The 21,373-nt window shown below is 42.3% G+C and overlaps 3 protein-coding genes and 1 long non-coding RNA gene across 4 annotated transcripts in view; 1 reads left to right on the top strand and 3 right to left on the bottom strand.

The window, feature by feature from the left end:
- LOC308410889 (uncharacterized protein) overlaps positions 1–11,373 on the bottom strand; it is a 34,256-nt gene extending 22,883 nt beyond the window's left edge. The window contains exons 1-8 of the mRNA XM_080904550.1: positions 11,268–11,373; positions 8,061–8,181; positions 7,878–7,976; positions 7,695–7,808; positions 5,384–5,462; positions 3,196–3,397; positions 1,398–3,044; positions 1,247–1,298 (exon numbers count right to left, since the gene is read on the bottom strand). Of these exons, the coding sequence (XP_080760676.1) occupies positions 1,247–1,298; positions 1,398–3,044; positions 3,196–3,397; positions 5,384–5,462; positions 7,695–7,808; positions 7,878–7,976; positions 8,061–8,149 (2,282 nt within the window). The 5' untranslated portion in view covers positions 8,150–8,181; positions 11,268–11,373. The remainder of the gene's footprint in view (positions 1–1,246; positions 1,299–1,397; positions 3,045–3,195; positions 3,398–5,383; positions 5,463–7,694; positions 7,809–7,877; positions 7,977–8,060; positions 8,182–11,267) is intronic.
- The window catches only part of LOC308410888 (uncharacterized protein), a 176,358-nt gene that overhangs the window by 101,041 nt on the left and 53,944 nt on the right, over positions 1–21,373 (bottom strand). The gene's annotated exons all lie outside the window — the stretch shown is intronic.
- Positions 14,554–16,044, top strand: LOC308410922. Its single transcript, XR_013974302.1, has 2 exons — positions 14,554–15,656; positions 15,790–16,044. It is a non-coding gene; the product is annotated as an uncharacterized lncRNA (long non-coding RNA).
- LOC308411821 (uncharacterized protein) overlaps positions 19,580–21,373 on the bottom strand; it is a gene marked incomplete at its 3' end in the record, with an annotated part of 34,816 nt that continues 33,022 nt past the window's right edge. The window contains exons 7-8 of the mRNA XM_080905847.1: positions 19,897–19,953; positions 19,580–19,704 (exon numbers count right to left, since the gene is read on the bottom strand). Of these exons, the coding sequence (XP_080761973.1) occupies positions 19,580–19,704; positions 19,897–19,953 (182 nt within the window). The remainder of the gene's footprint in view (positions 19,705–19,896; positions 19,954–21,373) is intronic.

The following is a 21,373-nucleotide window of genomic DNA, read 5'->3' as shown; positions in this document are numbered from 1 at the left end:
AATCTCATCTCTGATTTTTGCGGATGATGTGGTTCTGTTGGCTTCATCGGGTGAGGGCCTCCAGCTCGCACTGGAACGGTTCGCAGCCGAGTGTGAAGCAGCGGGAATGAGGATCAGCACCTCCAAATCTGAGGCCATGGTTCTCAGCCGGAAAAGGGTGGAGTGCCCACTCTGGGTCGGAGATGAGTTCCTGCCCCAAGTGGAGGAGTTGAAGTATCTCGGGGTCTTGTTCGCGAGTGATGGGAGAAGGGAGCCGGAGATCGACAGACGGATTGGGGCTGCAGCTGCAGTAATGCGGACGCTGCACCGGTCCGTCGTGGTGAAGAGGGAGCTGAGTGTAAAAGCGAAGCTCTCAATTTACCGGTCGATCTACGTCCCTACCCTCACCTATGGCCACGAGCTGTGGGTAGTGACCGAAAGAACGAGATCGCGGATACAAGCGGCAGAAATGAGCTTCCTCCGAAGGGTGGCTGGCCTCTCCCTTAGAGATAGGGTGGGAAGTTCGGCCATCCGGGAGGGGCTCAGAGTAGAGCCGCTGCTGCTCCACATCGAAAGGAGCCAGCTGAGGTGGTTCGGGCATCTGACAAGGATACCCCCTGGGCGCCTCCTGGGTGAGGTGTTCCAGGCATGTCCCACCAGGAGGAGGCCCCGGGGCAGACCCAGGACACGCTGGAGAGATTATATCTCTCGGCTGGCCTGGGAACGCCTTGGTATTCCCCCGGATAAGCTGGAGGAGGTGGCTGGGGAGAGGGAGGTCTGGGCCTCTTTGCTTAGGCTGCTGCCCCCGCGACCCGGCCTCAGATAAAGCGGATGAAGATGGATGGATGGATGGAAGCCCAAGTTTTCCCTCCATCCTGGATGAAAACAGGACAGTCACAGCAGAGATTTATAATAAAAAAGGGAGAGTGTGCACTGAAAATGAGATAAAAAACAAACTGCTGGATTTGGAGACGTGAACAAGCTGACGATAATAAACCTGTCAGAGGGGCTGAAGGATCAGAGCTCATGTTCTTATTGGCTGGGCCTGGATTGTACTTTGATAAGAGATATAGACAAAAATGTGTCAGAAATACTGACACGGCCTGCTGGACTGAAAAAATATTTACTGAGTGAATGATAATCATTTAATTCACTATTTTTATGTTTTTTAACTGTTCTTTGAACTCAGCATTTCTGATTTATTTCCCATGGTTTTAAGATTTTTATCGATTATAAGATTTTAAGCAATGAGTTCATGTTTACTTACAGAGCTTTATTGGAGGCTTTGACCACTGGCAGCATTCTCAGAAGAGCCTCCTCTGAAGCAGAATATTTCTTAAAGTCAAACTCATCCAGATCTTCTTCTGATGACAGTAACATGAAGGTCAGAGCTGAGCACTGAGCAGGAGACAGTTTACCTGTGGAGAGACTTCCTGAAGTCCTGTATTGTTGGATCTCCTCCACTAGAGAACGATCATTCAGTTCATTCAGACAGTGGATCAGATTGATGCTTTTCTCTGCAGACAGATTCTCACTGAGCTTCTTCTTGATGTACTGGACTGTTTCCTGATTGGTCTGTGAGCTACTTCCTGTTTGTGTCATCAGACCTCGTAGGAGAGTCTGATTGGTCTGCAGTGAAAGACCCAGGAGGAAGCGGAGGAACAAGTCCAGGTGTCCATTTGGACTCTGTAAGGCCTTGTTCACAGCACTCTGGTAGAAGTGTTTCTTTGCAGAATCTCCTGTTTCAGACTTCTGGGAGGTTGTTTGTTGTTGTTCCAGCAGATTGAGTCCAGAGTTGATGAAGGTCAGATGGACATGAAGAGCAGCCAGAAACTCCTGAACACTCAGATGGATGAAGCAGAACACCTTGTCCTGGTACAGTCCGCTCTCCTCTTTAAAGATCTGTGTGAACACTCCTGAGTACACTGAGGCTGCTCTGATATCGATGCCACACTCTTTCAGGTCTGGTTCATAGAAGATCAGGTTTCCTTTCTGCAGCTGATCAAAAGCCAGTTTTCCCAGAGACTCCATCATCTTCCTGCTCTCTGGACTCCAGTGTGGATCTGTCTCAGCTCCTCCATCATACTTGACCTTCTTCACTTTGGCCTGAACCACCAGGAAGTGGATGTACATCTCAGTCAGGGTGTTGGGCAGCTGTCCTCCCTCTCTGGTTTCCAGCACATCCTCCAGAACTGTAGCAGTGATCCAGCAGAAGACTGGGATGTGACACATGATGTGGAGGCTTCGTGATGTCTTGATGTGGGAGATGATGCTGCTGGCCTGCTTCTTATCTCTGAATCTCTTCCTGAAGTACTCCTCCTTCTGTGGGTCAGTGAACCCTCTGACCTCTGTCACCATGCCAACACAGTCAGGAGGGATCTGATTGGCTGCTGCAGGTCGTGTGGTTATCCAGAGGCGAGCAGAGGGAAGCAGTTTCCCCCTGATGAGGTTTATCAGCAGCACATCCACTGAGGTGGACTTTCTAGGGTCAGTTAGGATTGTAGTTTTGTGGAAGTCCAGAGGAAGTCGACACTCATCCAGACCATCAAAGATGAACACAACCTGGAAGTCTTCAAAGCTGCAGATTCCTGCTTCTTTGGTTTCAGTAAAGAAGTGATGAACAAGTCCCACCAAGCTGAACTTTTCCTCTTTCAGCACATTCAGCTCTCTGAAAGTGAATGGAAATATGAACTGGATGTCCTGGTTGGCTTTGTCTTCAGCCCAGTCCAGGCTGTATTTCTGTGTTAAGACTGTTTTCCCAATGCCAGCCACTCCCTTTGTCAGCACTGTTCTGATTGGTTCATCTCTTCCAGGTGAGGCTTTAAAGATGTCTTCTTGTCTGATGGTTGTTTCTGGTCTGTCTGGTTTCCTGGATGCTGTTTCAATCTGTCTGACCTCATGTTCATCATTGACCTCTGCAGTCCCTCCCTCTGTGATGTAGAGCTCTGTGTAGATCTGATTCAGGAGGGTTGGGTTTCCTGCTTTAGCGATGCCCTCAAACACACACTGGAACTTCTTCTTCAGCTTAGACTTAAGGTTACGATGACAAACAGCAGCTGGAAGTTCTGAATAATAATAATAAAAATACAACTTTAACAATCATATTTTACAAAATGCTGATGACAATTTCTGACCCACTGAGAAATGACTGAACACACTGGTGTCACAAGTCTCTCATTTATCCAGCAGCTTAAATCTTTAGATAAATCCTCTTACGTCTCTGCAGACGGTCAGCCAGCTCCTCCTGCTTCATTCTCCTCAGGAAGTCCACTGTGATCTTCACAAATGCCTCTCTGCTGCTCCTCTGCTCATCATCCTCCCTCTGAAACTCCAAGCACTGGGGCTTATTTGGATTCAGAGCCTTCTGGATCTTCTTCAGCTCGCTCTTCACAAAAGTGATGATGTTGTCCTCCAGCAGCTGGAACAGAATACTTTATGAATGACCCACCACTCTGAACTTTAGTCCACACAACATCCACTTCTTTACGATCAAGGGGCATATCATCCACGAACTCTTCACCAATTATAGGTTTGACTTTATCTGATTAACTGAGACTTTGTCCACAACTCCATGATCCCAAAACGTTGATGCTGTTCATATGAATGCAGCGATTTCAGTGGGAGAAACATTTCACTGGTGTTCAGAGCTGAACTACCAACAGGTTGATGATCAAAGCCAGAAACTTGGAGATGTTTCAGGTGACTGAGTTGATCGTACAGACAACTGGTCTTAAAGGTTCACTCTGTTTACGCATACAGATCAGTATTTAAGGTTTGACTCTCATCATCCACTGGGGCACAAACTGGGCGTCATCAGGACGCTACAACACAGAACAAACACCATCCCCACAGACACAGCAGCCAGGGAAGCAGAAGAACTTCACATCAAGAAGGTCCTGAGTAAATGTGAACGCTGGTTTGAGGGCGGAGTCAAGGAGGCCATTTATGTGAAAAGGAAAGACCATCTCTGAATGGAGGAGGGGCCTAAGGGTACATTTGTCACCATCTTACATGCTGTGATTGCAGCCATTCCCCAGCTCTCTGTGAACTGGACTCATGACCATTGATCAACAACCATTGATCAATGGTCCTGACAATATGCGTACCAATGATCAATGAACTGACCTCCCAGCCCATTGTTCCTTCAGTGGGCTGGTTTCAGTCATACAAATGTCCTGTTTATGAGATTGAAACCTGCAGTCAGCTGAGACTGAAGAAGTCACCTGATGATGATGAAACGTTTCTCCCACTGAAAACATCCAGATGAACAGAATCAAGCTTTTTGGGATTTACGTACCTGGATGATTGAGCATCAAGACACAACTCTGTGACTTTTCTCAGATGAATCAATCCTCTCCTCCAGCTTTGTTTACATCTACCAGCCCTGTGGCGCTGCCCAGGGAAATAATCTATGTGAGAGGTGGAAAGTCATACAGGTGTCTGCTCCTGCCTTCAGTTATTTTATCTACTGTGTGTCAACTGGCTGAACCTCCTCCAACTGTCTACTGTCTCCCTAAACTCAACAATGACTTAGTGATCTATCCATTCTCTGACCAAAGACATCCTGCTGCAGGAGGTTAACATAGCAGCCAATGATGATCCCACTCACTGTGAACAACACATTTGGACCTGATTTGCTGCTCTGGTTTACACGTGAACTTCCACTGCTGCTGTCACCAACTTGAGAGGCTCTACAGAAAAACTGGACTTGTCCATAAAAATCATAAACTACATTACAAGGACAGCATTGCTCAATCAACTCTAATTACTATGACCATGTTATCTCTTCTAACTAAGGTACAGACACTCAAACTTGCTGCTTTCAGTGAGAAGTCAAATGTCTGAATATGAGCTGGAAGCCGCTGAGAGTCCTCCTCCTTCCCGTGGGGTTTACTTTCTCTACTACTTTCAATATAAACACGCCCCTTTCATGCACCTGCAGAGGGCCACCAGCAGATGGAGCTGTCTTAAACAAATCCACTTGGATAGTTAGCTGTAGATGATTTTCTCAGTATGATTGTAGGACTTTGAGTTATTCTTCAGATTTATTTAAACTCCTATATTGTGCACAAGTGTTGAGCGACCCATAATTTCTCTGTACTTTTCATAAGAGCAGCCAGACTTTCAGCTAGTTTTTGTTTTTTAAGAGCTCAAAGTTATTGAAGAAACAGTTATTCAGCTTCATTCCCACTGATCTCGACTACAAACTGTTTCACTTTGGTTTCTGTTTAAAGCCTCGATGTTTAAAACGTTTCCCTGTGATCACATTTGCACCGTCTGATTTCAAAGTTTGTTTTCTTTTGGTCATTTAGTCCACAGAGTCCTTGGTGTTCTGAAAGGGACCTATAAATAAATGCATTATTATTAATATTAATAATAAAGTAGTTGTTGTACATGTACAGACCATAAATATGGAGTCCAGCTGTGTTTGATGCTGCTGGGCAGACTGACCACTGGGAACCTCTGAGCTCTGCTGCTCCACTCTGTGGAAGAACCATGAAGGATTAGATCAACACAGGATAACGATCCAGGAGTTTCTGCTCAAATAACTTCATCTGAATCAAGTCTGTCAAGTTTTAGACTCTCAGATTCTGAAGATATATTTTCTGTTTTCTATGAACTTTCTTTCATCAGTGATGGAAGTGATGATGCTGCAGAAGCTCAGAGGAAACTTTGAGAAAACTGTGATGAACCATCAACTAATGCTCTCAGGAGGCCACAGGTCCCTGAATGTAACTGTGCAGTAGATTCAACGAGTGTTTGAAACCTGACCACTTCCATATGTTTTCATTCTAACACAAGAAGTCCTTTTCTCATTGCTTTGATTTGAGTTTTCATTTGAGTTTTCCGAGTCTCGTATTTGGAGTCGAGTCTAATCAATGATCTGACAGAAGAACATTAAAAAGGAGTTACCAGTGCTGTCAAAATTAACATGTAGGGTTAGGGGTTCATCTGTTATCATGATTAACATGATAAAAACCTTTAACACGACACATCTGGAGAGCAGAACGACTCAAAATCCCTGAAATGTTTCTATCAACGCACTTCGGGCAGTTTGTCCGAGTAGAGTTACCTTTGCACACGTGCAGATGTGCAGCACATCTGTTAGTGACGGCAGCTGAACCAATCAGCTCAATATGGAAGATGACAAACACACACTGACCTCCCGATGGAAAGTTTGAGTATTAAAAAAATAACAAGACGGACCAGCCGACCAACATGAAGGATTCTGCACATCGTGACAGAAGGAATTTTCTTTTCACCGAAGCACTTCCAGCTTAAAATATCACAACGATGCAAAGCACTGATGACACAACTGCCAAGTGGACAAACTGCAGACCTGTTAGTGTTGTTAATAACATAGTTTTGGTTCCTCGTGTCAAAGACTTGAAGAAGAGTGACAGAGAGTGTTAGACTGCTGCAGGATCAGTGCCACCTCCACAGACCGGTGAAGAAAATGATTGTTTGACAGATGGGCTCAGATTCAGGATCAGCTGAGGAGTTTGTGGCTGACAGAATCCTGCAGGTACAGAGCAGAGCCCATCATTAGCATGCAGGACTGTCCCTGGGGGGGTCGGCTCATTCAGGAGGTTAATCAATGTTTACATGTTCAATAAACATGTTAAGTGTGTAAATTTGCCCTTTTCTCTCGAGTCTGTTTGCTCATGAAATGAAATTTGATTCGTTTACATTAAAAATGATGTTTAATGGTGATTAATCCAAATGAATCCACAGTAACCCTGTGATGAGTCTGATTAAACATTTTCATTAACAGCAGTAATATAGATTATATATTATTATATATTAGTGCACACTTAGCTTTTAGTATATATGTTTGTTACAAAGTTGTATTTACAGCAGAGAAGCTGAGTTAAAGACTGAAAACTATTCAAAGTCTCTTTGAATTGAAGCGTTTAACATTCTTTGTGTTTATTCTGCATTGACTTCATTATATGGTGTAAACGTCTGTTACAGGCTTAAATATAAAGTTGGAAAAATGTAACTGCAGCTATTGATCAAGTAATTGTGATTAATCAGGATTAATGACAGAAGATTGTGTCATTAATTAGTCATGTTTTAATCTACTGACAGCACCAGTGTTCACTCTGGTGCCTCCAACTGTTTTACGCCCTTTCAACACCTTCGTGGTCAAAAGTGTACACGCACAAAATCTACAATAAAACCCTCACGCAGCAATAGGACAGACACACAATCCATTTATCTCTGTGTCTCAAACACACACACGTGTATTCAAAGCCTCGATTTGTTCATATTTCATCTGTTGTGTTTTTATCTTCAGCGTTTTCAGTGTTGCTGCATTTACACCAAAAATGTTTCCATTGATGAATCAGATTGATTTGAATGTGTTTCATCCATACAAATCCCTCCCTGGTGGTCACATGACTCTATAACATAACAGGAGTCATGTGACAAGAGTTTCATGCTGTAAAATGTCAAAATGGTTGAATGTGGTGGAGTAAAAATGTGAGATGTCAGCTACTTTTCTTCAATATGAAATGTTTGCAGGGCCTGACAGGAAGTGGACGGACGCTCTGATCACTTCCTGTTTGCTGAAGTGGGTTTTCAGTTGTTTAGAAACCAAAGGCTTGTTTTAAAAGACAGTTTAAATGGGACTGAGGGAACGACGTGTTTGTAGTTTATATCCAACAACATCAAGCAGTTAAATCAAAGAGTTCATGTTGCTAACAGCTCACCTCTCTGCAGCAGACACAGGCTGGGATTTAAAACCAATGAAGTGACCTTTAGACGCGTCACTCTGTAAGGACACAGAGCTGGGTCGAGGTCCAGGTTTGAGTCTCTGATGGATCCTGAAAAAGTTATAAATCTTCAGTAAAATTCTCATCACATATCAGCTGATATTATTGGTATTAGCTTACCTTTTCTCAGCTGACTGTCTTTGCTCAAATATCTTAATGGCATCTTTGACTGAGTTACTTTCATAAGACACAGAGCTTGGTGGAGGTCCAGGCTGGTTCCTGTGAATAATGATGCAGCAGTGATGTGAGTGCTGAGCTGTGACATGGAGAAGAGTCATGGACAGTTAGAGATGGTCATCTCACCTCTGAGCTTTGGTCTGGCTCTCATGTTCCCCACACAGAGTGCTTTTAGAGGGAGGGGCTCCCTCCTCTCTGTCCTCACACTGATCCATGCTGCTCAATTCAGCTCACACACACTTTCTACCTGCAGAGGAAACACAAATCATTCATGTGCACATCAGCTGAAATCCTCCTTTCATCATGTGTGCTGTCCAAATATCAGCTGCTTCTTTCCTGCTTCATCTCAGTGTCAGCTGGATGCAGTCAGACAGCAGTGTGAGGCAGAGGAAGCTGCCATCAGCTGCTCTGCTATCAGTCCACTAGATGGAGCCTGAAGCACACACGATGCATTCACTGACACACACTGATTCACTGTTTGGGAAACTAGAAAAATGTTGGTCTTGAACTAGCTGCATAATGCAGACAGGGTAGGACCCAAATATAACGGCGAAACATCTTCAAGCAACTTATAGAAGTCCAGATGCTTTTCTTTCCAAGCTCCTTCAACTATGATGACCTGGATGACTGAGAACCTTCACAGGAAAAATGAAACACACTGAACAAAGAATGCAAGACTTTCACAATAAAACAGCAAACAAAGGAACACAACACTGACACGTGAGCTTGACAGAGGAGTGGAGGAAAGGCAGACGAGAGTGAGCGAGGGAAAGAGGAGACAAGAGAGACATGACAGGCTGAGGAAATATAGAATGGAGCATCAGGCCTCACACAAACACACACAAACACACACAAACACACACAGAGACACACAGAGGCACACAGAGACACAGAGGGAATCTAATGATCAAGGAACTAAACAGGAAGTATAAGAAACTCAAAGAAGCATAAATAAGACTGTAAATGAACCAGAACCATAAACCATAATACAAAAAATGCAAAGTGCTTGGTCAAAGGGACCCAGAACCATTAAAGTTCTTTTCTTTGCTCTTCAGTGTTTGAGTTCAAACAGACTCCACATTAAACTATGACAGCACCGTCCCTGCTGCTGCTGTCAGACCTGTTATTCACTCACTGCTCGCCAGTGTTTCTAATGAGTTTTACTCATCCATGAGAGTTTAAAGCTTGCACTTACAAGCAATGTTCCCTCTAATGTTTCACTTGTCTGAGCGAACACACAACCTCCCTGAGCGATCCACTGTGAGCGACATTAGACGTGTGCACTGTGGTCACGCCAGCGTCGAATCCATCCAAGTTACATGTTTATTAAAATAATCAATTTACAGCGTTTACATTTCTGTTAAACTACTTTTAATTAACTGCTTTAGCCCACTTACAATGAAAGTTAAAAAAGAAAATCTTGTTCATGACCTGTAGCATGTTAACACTATTGGAAGGAAAAATAACTTGAACTTCAATTTTGAAAACACAACTTTCTTTAAATAAAGCTCTGACTTGTATTATGAGTCTGTGGTCTGGGAGAGAGTCTATAACTCTGTCTGCAACATACAGTAAATAATGACCAATGTTGGGCAGTTAATTATATAGTTACTTCTTCAAAAAAGTAACTGAGTTTTGCAAACAGAGTTTTTTGCAGCTGTTTACTGCAAAAAACTACAGCCAAGGTGTTTTTTTTAAAATAAACATTTCAAACTATTTACAGAACAATCAGCTGTTCTGCATCAAATCTGATGCCACACAAATTATTTGTGCCGCTCCAAAAAATAATTTCTGTCCACTATGAGATGAAGGAGAACAACAGCCTGATACCTGCAGGCCTGACAGCAGCAGATGTATCACTGCTGTAACACCTGTAACACTCAGCAGGCGCCTCATTGTTCTGACACACAACAAAACTATTGACTACACTACACACTAACTACACACTAACTACACAAGATTTGCTCTAAACGTCTCAAATCTCTCACATCTCAAAACACCGCCGTCACTCCGTTTCTTAACAACTAAATGCCATGTTTTGATTGGTCGACATGGTACATTTTTCGACCAATAGGAAAGGCTGGGGGTTGGTATTGTTTTTGCTCACAGGCTTTCGAGCGTTTTCCTTATAAAACGCAGTTTTTACCGTTTCTTCCTGCAGTAAATATAAACAACGACAGTATTCAGGAAGAAAACCAAACATTGCAGATATTTTATCATAACTCTGGTTTTACGTGGTCGATCAACACAATTTAAAAACTGGTATAAAGTCCACACTTTTCCTGTCAATTGTTCCGTCTGTCCTGCTCACATCTCCAATGGTTGTACACGTTGTCATTAACGTGGCTTCACTCCACATCAGCCGCTTTGCTAAAACACCGGCACATATTTACTTTAATTTCAATTCAGGTTAGAATTCTTTTTGTGTGCTCAATACAGATTTTCTCTGCGCAGAGACCGTGCCAACAGTGCGCAGCTTAGAGGGAACATTGCTTACAAGGTGACTACCAATAAAAATGAGTGTGCTTCACTGTCAGAGCTACGGTGATTCATCCAGTAGGACTTGATAATAAAAATATTTGTTTGATGCTTTGCATTGAGGCGCATTGTTGAATTTGCAGGGACACAATAACCACAGATCAGTTGTTCAAACCACTACAGTAGGGAGCCATGTCATGAATAATAAACAAATACTAATACTAATACTACTACTAATAATAATGTTAATTTAAGTAATTGTTTTTGACTGAACATCACATATAATGTAACAAGCAGTAAATTCAGGTTAAGTGCATTATCAGCATTTGGAGGAGCTCCTTATCCTTCACTGCTCACCTCTTACAAAGTGTTCACACAGTTTGCTAGCTTCTTTCAGCCTGCTAGCTATGCTAACAAGTCTACTACACACACTTGAGTCGGTCACATGACAGACAGCAGAGATAGCTGCTCTGCTAGCTAAGCTAACTCATGTTAGCTTAGCTAGGTCAAGGTCAAAGAAATGAGGCGATGCTGCTGGGAGTTACGTCACAGACTAGCAGAATTTAGTTATTCAGCATAATATTTAATCCTTATTATCTGCTCCTCTCACCTCTGTTTACATCTGAAAACAAGAAAATTTAGCCAACAGTTTATTAGCTTTGGTGAAATTATAAACAGGCATCAGCGCAGTCACCTATACTGTGCTTTAATGCTGGAGCAGCAGGAACACCAGTTAATCTAAAATCTCCTTTTCTCTCTAAAAAGTGACAGCAGACTGAGTCAAAGACAGAAACCTTATTTAAACACCAAATATTCACTTCCTGATCCAGGATTCAAAGAGGACGTTGAACTTACTCAGCTTCTTCCAATGAACGTCTTCACTCTGCAGCTCTCTGCTGTCTGGACCAGGTCTGTGTAGAAACAGAGAAAATCCTCTGCTTCTTCTCCGTCAGCAGTCGTCTGTGTCTGCAGACTGCGTCACATTAAACACTTCACACCAGCAAAGAGGCTGAAGCTCACAGGTCAACGGTCAGCTGCTGCACTGTGTATAACAATTCACTTTTGAACAGTAGATAGCCTGTAGGCGTCTCTGCAGTGATAAACAGTTTACACATTAAACACTGAACCATAAAAGAAGCTTAAGCTGCAGCTCACAGGTCAAAGCTCAGCTGCTGCACCCAGTTATGAGTTTAAATAAATCATTAATCATGATCTTTTCCCTCTCAGCACTTTCACTTGGCCTTGGAGTGTTTTGACGGAGCTACACTGTATGTTTCAAATGTTGTAAATAAATTGGGAGTTAGGGCTGGGCAATATGGCCTAAAATCCATATCGCGGTATAATTTGAAGCATGTGCGGTAACGATATATATCGCGATATATTCTTTTCTTCTGTATAACGTATTTTCCACACTATAAGGCAGACTTACAATCCTTTAATTTTCTCAAAAATCAAGAGTGTGCCTTATGTATGAATTCTGGTTGTGCTTCGTGACCTCGAACCGATTTTGGCTGCAGAAATCTGTTAAAAATGTTTTAGCACAACTTTGGTAAGCCGCACTGCTTGATGGATCGTCAGAGCATTACGGCTGCCATAGGGAGGAGCTTCACGGAGTAATCTGGGTCCAAAACTCCGACAGCTTCAGGTCCCAAAGTCAAACGAACACTGAGAGTTAAAAACGGTCTAAATTCTTTCATCTTTAATAAAATCATCAGCGTTGCTGCTTTAGCAGATGTAACAATTAAGTTTAATATCCATGAAAACAGAATTTATTAAATTTAACGGACTTAGAAGTTAACAGGAAGTTAGCGCGCTAGTTTACACCTAAACATTTCATACCATGTTCTGACTGAGATTTTTGAAACTAATTCAAACAGCTCTGCTACCACTTCCAACATAAATGAAGACAGAAAACTAAACAGCAGTGGCGTTTGCAGGGTTACTGAAGTTGGACTACCTGGTATATAATGTTGTGCTACGTGATTGCTAGCGACACAGCTATGTTAGCATAACATTAGCACAGTGAAGCTGGAGGATGAACCCCAACTCTTTTTCCACTCGATAAAAGTTAACGTGAGTGATTCTGGTGGTCAGGGACAAATGCAGTCGCATAGCAGGATGCTGTACACGGGCCAAACTTCAGTCACGAGAACAACTGAGATCATTCATCCACAACACGAGGCTAGTTATTAATATACTGCCACAACATGGGAATAGAGCAGCTGCAGAGAATTCAACATTAAGTGGAGGAAGCGCAGTTTTTGGCTTTCCCCGCGTTTCAAAAGTGCTTCATCTCTTTGCTGTGACTGTCACCCAGCATAATTGCAGAGGATAATGGTTTTAACCGCTGCGATGCTTTCGACCAAAACAGGTGCAGTTTGATGACATCATCACATGCGCTGTCGCGATAGAGCGGTATAGTCAAAATCTCTATCGTTGACCAAATTTAATCGATTCTGTCGTTTATTGTTTATATCGCCCAGCCCTACTGGGTGTGATTTTGTTGTATTGGTTTGTTTTTTGGTTTTATGTTTCCATGTAGATGAATGAAGACAGATTCACTCTTACCTTTTCAAAATGTCTATAAGGTAGACGAGGTCTATGCTTTTCTGCCTCTTCACAGATAATCCCAGTGATTTTCCCTTGGTCTGAAATTTCACCTGATCTTGTGATATTGAGAGTCATCTGCCTTTGAGGCAGCTAACCAAACAGTGTTCTCTAAACTCTAACTTTAATATACTTTGATATATTTCAGATTTCTGAGCTCTGCTCTGACTCCGTGCCAGTAGCTCCTTAATATGACTTTAGTTTGATCAATAATTAACCTGCAGAAAGTTTCTGTTCCCACTCCACCACGCCGAACAACCCTGAGAACAAATAATATGATGTGGGTGTGTCTGCAGGCTTCAGCACTGTGAGCATTAAACACAATAAAAGACTCACAAGTTCCTGCTCAAAGGTCAGCTGCCTTTAGATCAATCATTAACCTGCAGCAGGATCCAGTCTTCTGCCTGTTGTGGTTGTGACAGCTGCTCGTAGGAGAGTTTGTTTGTAGGAGGTGGAGATGTTCTCAGATCAAGTGCGTAATCGTCTCTTTGTGTAGACGCTAAAAGCTGTGAGCCAAAACTCTCTGCTCTGAAACTCTTCACTCAGTCCTCACGCTGAGAGTTTAGAGGCTGAACTTCTTGTTCCTCCATAACACTTTTCATGAAACAGCAGAAATGAGCTTCTGTTTCTCAGCAGTGCGCACACAGAGAACCGATCCTCTCTGCTCAGTCTGAACAAATCAAAGTGAAACGTCAGTGAAAACACAGCTGCTGATCAAACTGTGTCAGATTAATGCCTCAATGTTTCACTGTGAGGTTAAAAAATACATAAAAATGATTTAAAGAAGTAGGAGGCAGATTTTCACAATAAGAGCACTTTGTTTTTAATTCAGTTAATGTCAAACTGTCATCAACACCTCTGTGTTGTCTCCGTCTCTGAGCAGATTCAGGCATTACTCAAATAATAAAGGCTTTTTTTTTTCACTATTATACTTTTCATTAGTCTCCAGGTTGATGATTATAAACAGAATTATTAAAGTTTTTATCATTTCAGGCTGAAAATCAACATGAATTTGGTTTTAATCAAAGAAGCTCCTTTAATGTGTGTCATTAAAATCCTCACACAGACTTAAAAAGGCGACATTAACATTAAAATAAATGAAAGAAGCTTCAGCTGAGAGCTTCATGCAGTCATCATCAGCAGCTCATAGCAGCCACAGCTCTTTATTACGCAGCTTTGCAGGAATTAAAGTGGCTGAAGTGTCAGAGTTTGTGTGAGAAGCTGCTTCATGGACAGCTGTACACACGTCTTTATTATTTCTTCATAAATCGAACACACAGGTTTGTCTGCAGATGATTTAAAGTGTGTCGTTGTGCAGTTAAAGCTGTTGGTGTGACGCCCTGACCTCCTGTGAATGAAACAGCCAATCAGATCCATCAGAGAGAGAGCAGGAAGTGTGTGTTTGTGACAGAACAAGGAAACAGTGATGATGATGAACATAAAGGTCCTCTGATGTTTCCTGTTACAGTAACGCTTGTTCATCTGTTGCTCTCCTACACTTTCCTATAAATAAAGGAGAAAAAGTCCATTTAGTTTCATTTCCTACAGCTCAGAGTTACACTTCACATTCCTGCTGTCACATCAAAAAGCTTCACTTTGGTCCAACATCTACATGTTAACATGAAACACAGACAGACTCAGAACATCTGGAACATCTGCACTTTGACCCAAACTGTTATAGCAGGATATTTTCTACATATTTCTTATGTTGGACCTGTTTGAACTGTAAACGACCTGTAATCATCTGTAAATGGTGTGAGACACACTGAGGCCACCTACAGGGCAGCTGGGGAACAGCAGGGATCTGAAATCATATGAGACGTTAGTGAGTGAGTAGAACAAACGGACTTAAGATGGCTCGAAGTGATCAAAGTTGATCTAAAACAGAAGATAAATCCACTGATTCTTTGTAAAGTTCATCTGCTGCTCACATGAATCCTGTGATGAAAGATTTATTTCACTGAATGTTTCTTCAAAGCTCATTTCAACCTGTTGAAGTCATGAATGAAAGTGCAGACTGAGAGTGGATCACATGATGTTTAAGGTTTGTCATGTGACATGTTCAGTATTGTCACACATGTCTAGATTGTCCCTGATATCATAACTGCTCAAACACTGATGATTATATTTGAAGAATTATTCCTGATGGCAGCAAAGTTTGAATGGAGCTCTCTGTCTGTGCTGATTTGTCGCCCTCTGGAGGTCAAAGCACAAACCTACAGGGCAGCTGGGGAACAGCAGGGATCTGAAATCATACGAGATGTTAGTGAGAAGTTAGAACAAACGGACTTAAGATGGCTCGAAGTGATCAAAGTTGATCTAAAACAGAAGATAAATCCAAAGCAGCATCAGATGAATGTTACCATTTCCAGTTACGGTGCCCTTCATCTAATATGGAAATGTGTTGGGTTTTTTTTTTAGCCGTGTTGTTGTTCTTCCTATTGTGTTTAGGCCAGAGATGCTCTTCAAACAGCTGACAGACATGACCACATTACAAGAACATGGTGTGAGTCTGATTTGATATTCCAGTCAACGCTGAGAGACCTTAACCAGGAAGTCAGAGGTCAGCTGATGCTGCGAGCAGGAAGTGAACCAAGGGAAAGGTTCACTCTACTCAATCTCAAAGAAAATATGCTGGTATTTGTTGATGTTGATGGTACAATAAAAATATATAATATAATAAATAATAAAATATCATGTGATGATGAGATGTGTTGTTGGTGTTTGTATTTTCTGTAAATGTCTTTTTAATGTAAATGCTTTGTTCCAGACGGACAGGGAATCAGTTGCTGTACGATGACATCATCTTGATGTTGACGAGGAGGGCGAGAAAAACTAGTTTTGTCCTGCAGATGGCGATCTTGCACCGTGTTCAGAGAGCCGACACTTTGATGGTGCTGCTCTACTCAGCTTACTTTAGCCTGGGTTGGACTCTATATGAGCAGCTTCCACTCTGGTTTCACTCTTAAACACACTTGTTTGATTTCACTTGTAAAAGTTGAAGAATAAATATTTTATTACAAAATTATTTGTTGATGCATTTTTTTAGGGTCAAATATCTTGTTTGATTTGAGGAATGAACTGTTAGGGTGGAAAAAGTGAATCAGGTTAAAATAGTGGTGCTTTATATCAGTGAAGATGTATAATGTAATTTAAAATGTTGATGATGGGTTGTAGTGGGCTTGTACTTACAAAACTGTCTCATTTTATTGGAACGATCCACAGTTGCATCCATTCACGGATGACATCTGACATCATTTGACATCTGGTCTGAACACGTTTGTACACAAGATGCCTCAGTTCTGGATGTTCCCACAGACTCCTCTGTGCACCTAAAGAAAAGGTCAAAGGTCAGCAGCACATGTAGTTGGGACAATTCTTCAGTCGAACAAACTACACAATGATTTTCCTCCAATGACGACTTTTCACTTGCAGAAATGGTCCTGTGTGATTTCCAGGCTGTGATATAAAAACTAGTTCCTAATGGCAGCGACTCACTCAGTAAACATGTGTTTCCTTCACCAACCTCACACACAGATCCAATAAGATCAGGAAGTGGGCAGTATAGTACAATATGTGTTATTCTGTGCTGCACTGCCCAAACTAAAGATCTGCTGAAGTGTTGGAAATGATCCAGATGTTTATTTTGGACGATACAGCAGAAGATCAGACATGAAAGTGGAGATAACACAGAAGACCTGCAGCAAAGGTCAGAGGTCAGACTGGGCCCTGGATTCAACAATGAGCCAATGATCATCAAGCAGTGACTAAAGCAGAGCCCTGACCTTCTGACATTCATCACACAGTCAGAACAAATGTCTGCTGATGACTTCATCTCATGAAACGACTGATAGATGTCAGTTCATTGATCAGCTGAGCTGCTGATCTTCATCATCACAGAAACATTCAGCTTGTTTCAATCAGTAAATAACTCCCACTACTCCCAGTTTGAACTGTTCCCACTCAAAATGCTGTGAGAACAATGATCATTGTAGAACTTCACAAACATCACGTGTTGTTTTCCACATGTAAGATCAGCAAACACACAGAAACTTCCTGTTGCCACACACGGCCTCTAAAATCTCTTCCACGCTTTCTGTCTGAAGTCCACTCTCTGTGTCGGATCCACAGGAAACAACAAGATCTTATTAACATGGTTTTCAATGTGTCTCCTTCCAAAAAGTCCAACCAATGAACAAATGTGTGTATTTGTGGAGGCCGAACAAAAGCATGACACATTTCTCTGTTTCTATAAACTGGAGTCAAACACAAACATGAAGAGTTTCACTGACAGACTCCAAAATGCCCCCACAGTGGATCAAAGGGAAATCCTACAGTGTGGCCAGAGACTCTTAATGGCTCCAACATCAACACATCCACAATGTTGGATCCAGTTCTGCCTCACAGAGTTACTAAGACACACCCTCTGCCAGCATCACAACAGCTCCACCTGCTTCACCTGCCTCCTCAGCATCTGTACACCTGAAGAGAAAAGAAAGGCTCCAACAGCTCAAATCTACAAAGGATTCATGAAGTTTCATCCAACAATAACATGTTTGCCTTCCACAGTGTGCTGTTAGACACCACTGTACCTCTGCCATTTCAAAAAGAGCAGCTTGGGAACATTTTGGCTCCAAACACTTTGTGTTTAAGTTCTTTGTTTTCTTTGTGAAGCCGACAACATCTGGAGCTTTGTGACTCATAGAAACATCATTTTGTTCTTTAGATGACAGCAGATTGGGACTGAATAATCAATCACTATCAAACCAATAAAGACAAACATGCTGATTTTACAGGAACTTTGTTGGAGAAGCTGCAAAGACATGAAACTGGTGGAGATCCCAAACCAGTTGATAGTGCTGGTTATTCCAAATAAAGCTGTTTCCCTTTGAGATGAAATGACTTTGTGTCCTGATATATAATAAAGATGTTGTTGTTTTTGAGCCCCTGTATTAAAAGTAGCTTAAAGTCAGCTTGAGTTTGATGTCTTTATGTCAAAGCTGCTCATGATGTTGAGCTGCTGATGGAATAAAAACAATATAAAAGCATGTAGTCCAGACTTAAATGTAGCCTGTTGTTAGCTGAGGTCCACACACAGTGTTTGACAGTGTAAAGTGTGTGAAAGGGCTGCTGGTGGAGCTCACTAGGATGAGCAGGTGACCACGAGGTGGAGAGCAGCTGGCCTGGCTTTGACCCGGGCCACGCCCCCTTTCTCTCTGCTTTGCTGTCACTTATCTTCACTGCTCTGTCCAATAAAGCTGAAAAAGGCCCCGAATCAAAGAAATCTGCTGCAGCCTCTGAAACGTCTTCTGTTTCCTTCCCGACAGCTTTTTCACCGTCGGCCCATCAGACAGTCCAGCAGCATTTATGATGATGTCATGATGTTGAAGAGGCTGCTACGGTGGCCTCCCGTGACCCCCAGCCTCATCACAGCTGAGATGCAGACATTTGAAAACATTCAGCAGACAACTGAATAACAGTCCAACACAACAGTCTGTGTGCAGACACACACTGACCTTTCATATAGTCAAACACAGCTGGTTGAGTCATTTCTCTGTGAGTCTAAAGTGAATCTAGTATTTGAAAGTCCACTTCCTGTATTTGTTGTTGAAGACTTCTTCAGCTTCTTCTCAAGGACATCAGCTGCTTGTTTGGCAGCAGAGGCAGTTAAGAAGCTTCCTGAAAAACACTGAACAGTGAGTTCACTGTGGCATATGACAGATTCAGCTTTCTGTGTGCAAATGTGTCTGTGTCGACCTTTCAAATGCTGTTGAATCCAAAACATCAGCGGCTCCTCGGCTGCTCGCTTCATGCACTTCTGTCTGTGTGACAGTCCAATGACATCACAGCTGTTTCCAGCCCCAGTGTCTCAGGACTGGACACCTTTAAACATGTCGAGGATCAAACAGCGTCCAGCTAAACACACATGAAACTATCAGAGCTGACAATCATTCCAATAACATCTAATGGTTCATGTATGTAGACACAGGACTACAAGGAAATGGCTCTCAGCATCTGGCTGTGGGAACACATGAGTCCCTGTTTGTGTTCAGATTGTGTGCATGTTTTAGACGTGTGTCACATGTAGAAACACAACAATCCCACAATGACACACAGATGTGTTTGACACAGCTGTGCAGCTGTAAGTTGTTTCTAATGATTCATTGAAGCTCTTCTAACATTCTGGAGACGATCAGTACATGAATCTGTTCAACACGACAACAATTTGACTTCAGTGTGAACGTTTGCATTAAATAACCTTCTTCATCCAGCTGACAGCATCTTCATCCTATGATGTGAACAGTTCCTCCTGTTGATGACAAACCTCTGACAGGATCTGCTTGAGGAGCTTTTTCATGTGCAGCTCTCTGAGCTCAGGGCTGAGCTGCTGTTTCATCTTTAAGAGCTGCTGCCTCCTCGCCGGACTTGTTCTCCTCTTCTTCTCCTGATGACACCATTTCTGCTTCATATTAAATTCAATAAAGATGCTGACATGTATCTGTAGCAACAACATCATTGAATCTAGAACAACTGGAGCCAAACCAGTGGCTCTGCTGGGATCACTGGTGAGCCAACACTTCCTTGTTGATGCAGATTTCAGGGCTTCCTTTTGCTCCTCCGTTATAACTGTTCTCTCTTCTCAACACATGATGACACAAAGGAATCAGCAGTGACAAAGATGATGCTGAAGAGAAGCACACACTTCACACATATAACAGACCAGTGCAGTTACACACACCTCTGCTCGACATCAGGCCTCAAACAAAGACACAAAACACTAACTTGACTCTAAACAGAAGAAACGAGCAGCTGTTTCTGTTCTGTGCTTATTTATATTTGACACACATGCTTCTCTTTGTGCAAACACACATCGCACTATAAGGGTAACCTCGCACACAATGATTGGACAGCACAGTGATGATGCTGGGAGATCCTATACGCAGCAACACAGAAACACTGAGAACTTTAAACAATGATGGAAAGTGTTATAAATGACTTGTTGGCCTCTGATCTGTCACAAACAGCTGAAACGTGTCTCTCATGAGTCACATGAAGGTTTTTGACAGAAAGGACAAAAAGTAGCTGCAGTCAGTTTGTGTCATTTTTATATTTATTCATCTGGGAGAAAAATCTGAGGGACATTAAAATGTGTTTTCAACAGAGACAAGAACATGAATATAACAGAACAGGTAAATGAACATGTTTCAAGTAAACAGCTGGACTGATCAGGTCCAAACACAGAGTGATAAACTTGTCAAACAGCTGTCATATCTTTATATAGAAGCTCTTTATAAATGCTGCTCACTGCAGTCTGTTTACTAATAATGTCAAAGTGTTAGAAACACAGAAACATCAGAATGGTCTTTGTTCACAGAAACCTGTCTGGGATCCTTTGTTGTTCTTTTGATGCAGAGTTACATTATAAATATAAAGAGTTATTTCAGAGTCTCATCAGTTTTCCTGCATGTCTTTATTTAACACATCAGCAGGGCTGAAGCTCTCATGTTAAACACACACTGATCTATGGACACGTTCATGTGTTTCTAACAGAACCAGGCTGTTATCAGCCTGCACTAACATTATGTCACACACACTGAATGTAACAGTGACAGTTTACATCATCACACAATCAGCTGTGATTGTTTCACTGTCATCAAACGAGTCAACAGGAAGTAGAATCAATAGAAACCAATCATTTCCTGACAGCATGTCTGATGGAAATAAGTGCAGATTATGTATGAAGTCTAACTGCACACAGTAACTGTGTTACAATAAGGACTTAACAGCGCCCTCTGCTGGAGTGTTTCAGTACTGCGTTAACTAGAATACACCACCTCCTCCTCACACCACCTGCTACAGCTCTACTCTTCTATGACTACAGTCATCCACAGCACTGATGTGAGGTCACATGGTTCATATGTAAGGAGCACAGCTGACCTCAGGTCAGTTTAATGACTGTGAGCAGCAGCTGTGTTATTGTCACTGTGACAGGGAGACACTCTCAGACACAGCGCTCATGTCAGCTTGTTCTCATGCAGGAGGATCAGGAGCTCCATGTTTGTCTTTCTGTTTGAATCATGATGTGTTTGTGCCATCAGAGTCTGTCATGAGTACTCAGGGTTTCACAGCAGCTCTTCTGGATGCTGACGAGGACTCCAACCTCATGTTTCACCTCTCTGAGCTTCTGATGTCTGTGAACACTCGTGTTTCTTCTCTGGGCTCATCTGGACAAAAACACCTTTCTGTGTTTGGCTGCAGCCTCATTCTGACTGACAGGAAGTGTGTTATCCATGAGCTGCACTTCTGTGAGGAAGTTTCCTGCTGTGTTTCCTGTCTGTGGACAAACACGAGTG

The sequence above is a fragment of the Rhamphochromis sp. 'chilingali' genome, assembly GCF_963969265.1.
Source record: "Rhamphochromis sp. 'chilingali' genome assembly, chromosome: 15".
In the NCBI taxonomy this organism is placed as follows: domain Eukaryota; kingdom Metazoa; phylum Chordata; class Actinopteri; order Cichliformes; family Cichlidae; genus Rhamphochromis; species Rhamphochromis sp. 'chilingali'.
This window is presented reverse-complemented; position numbering and strand designations above follow the sequence as displayed.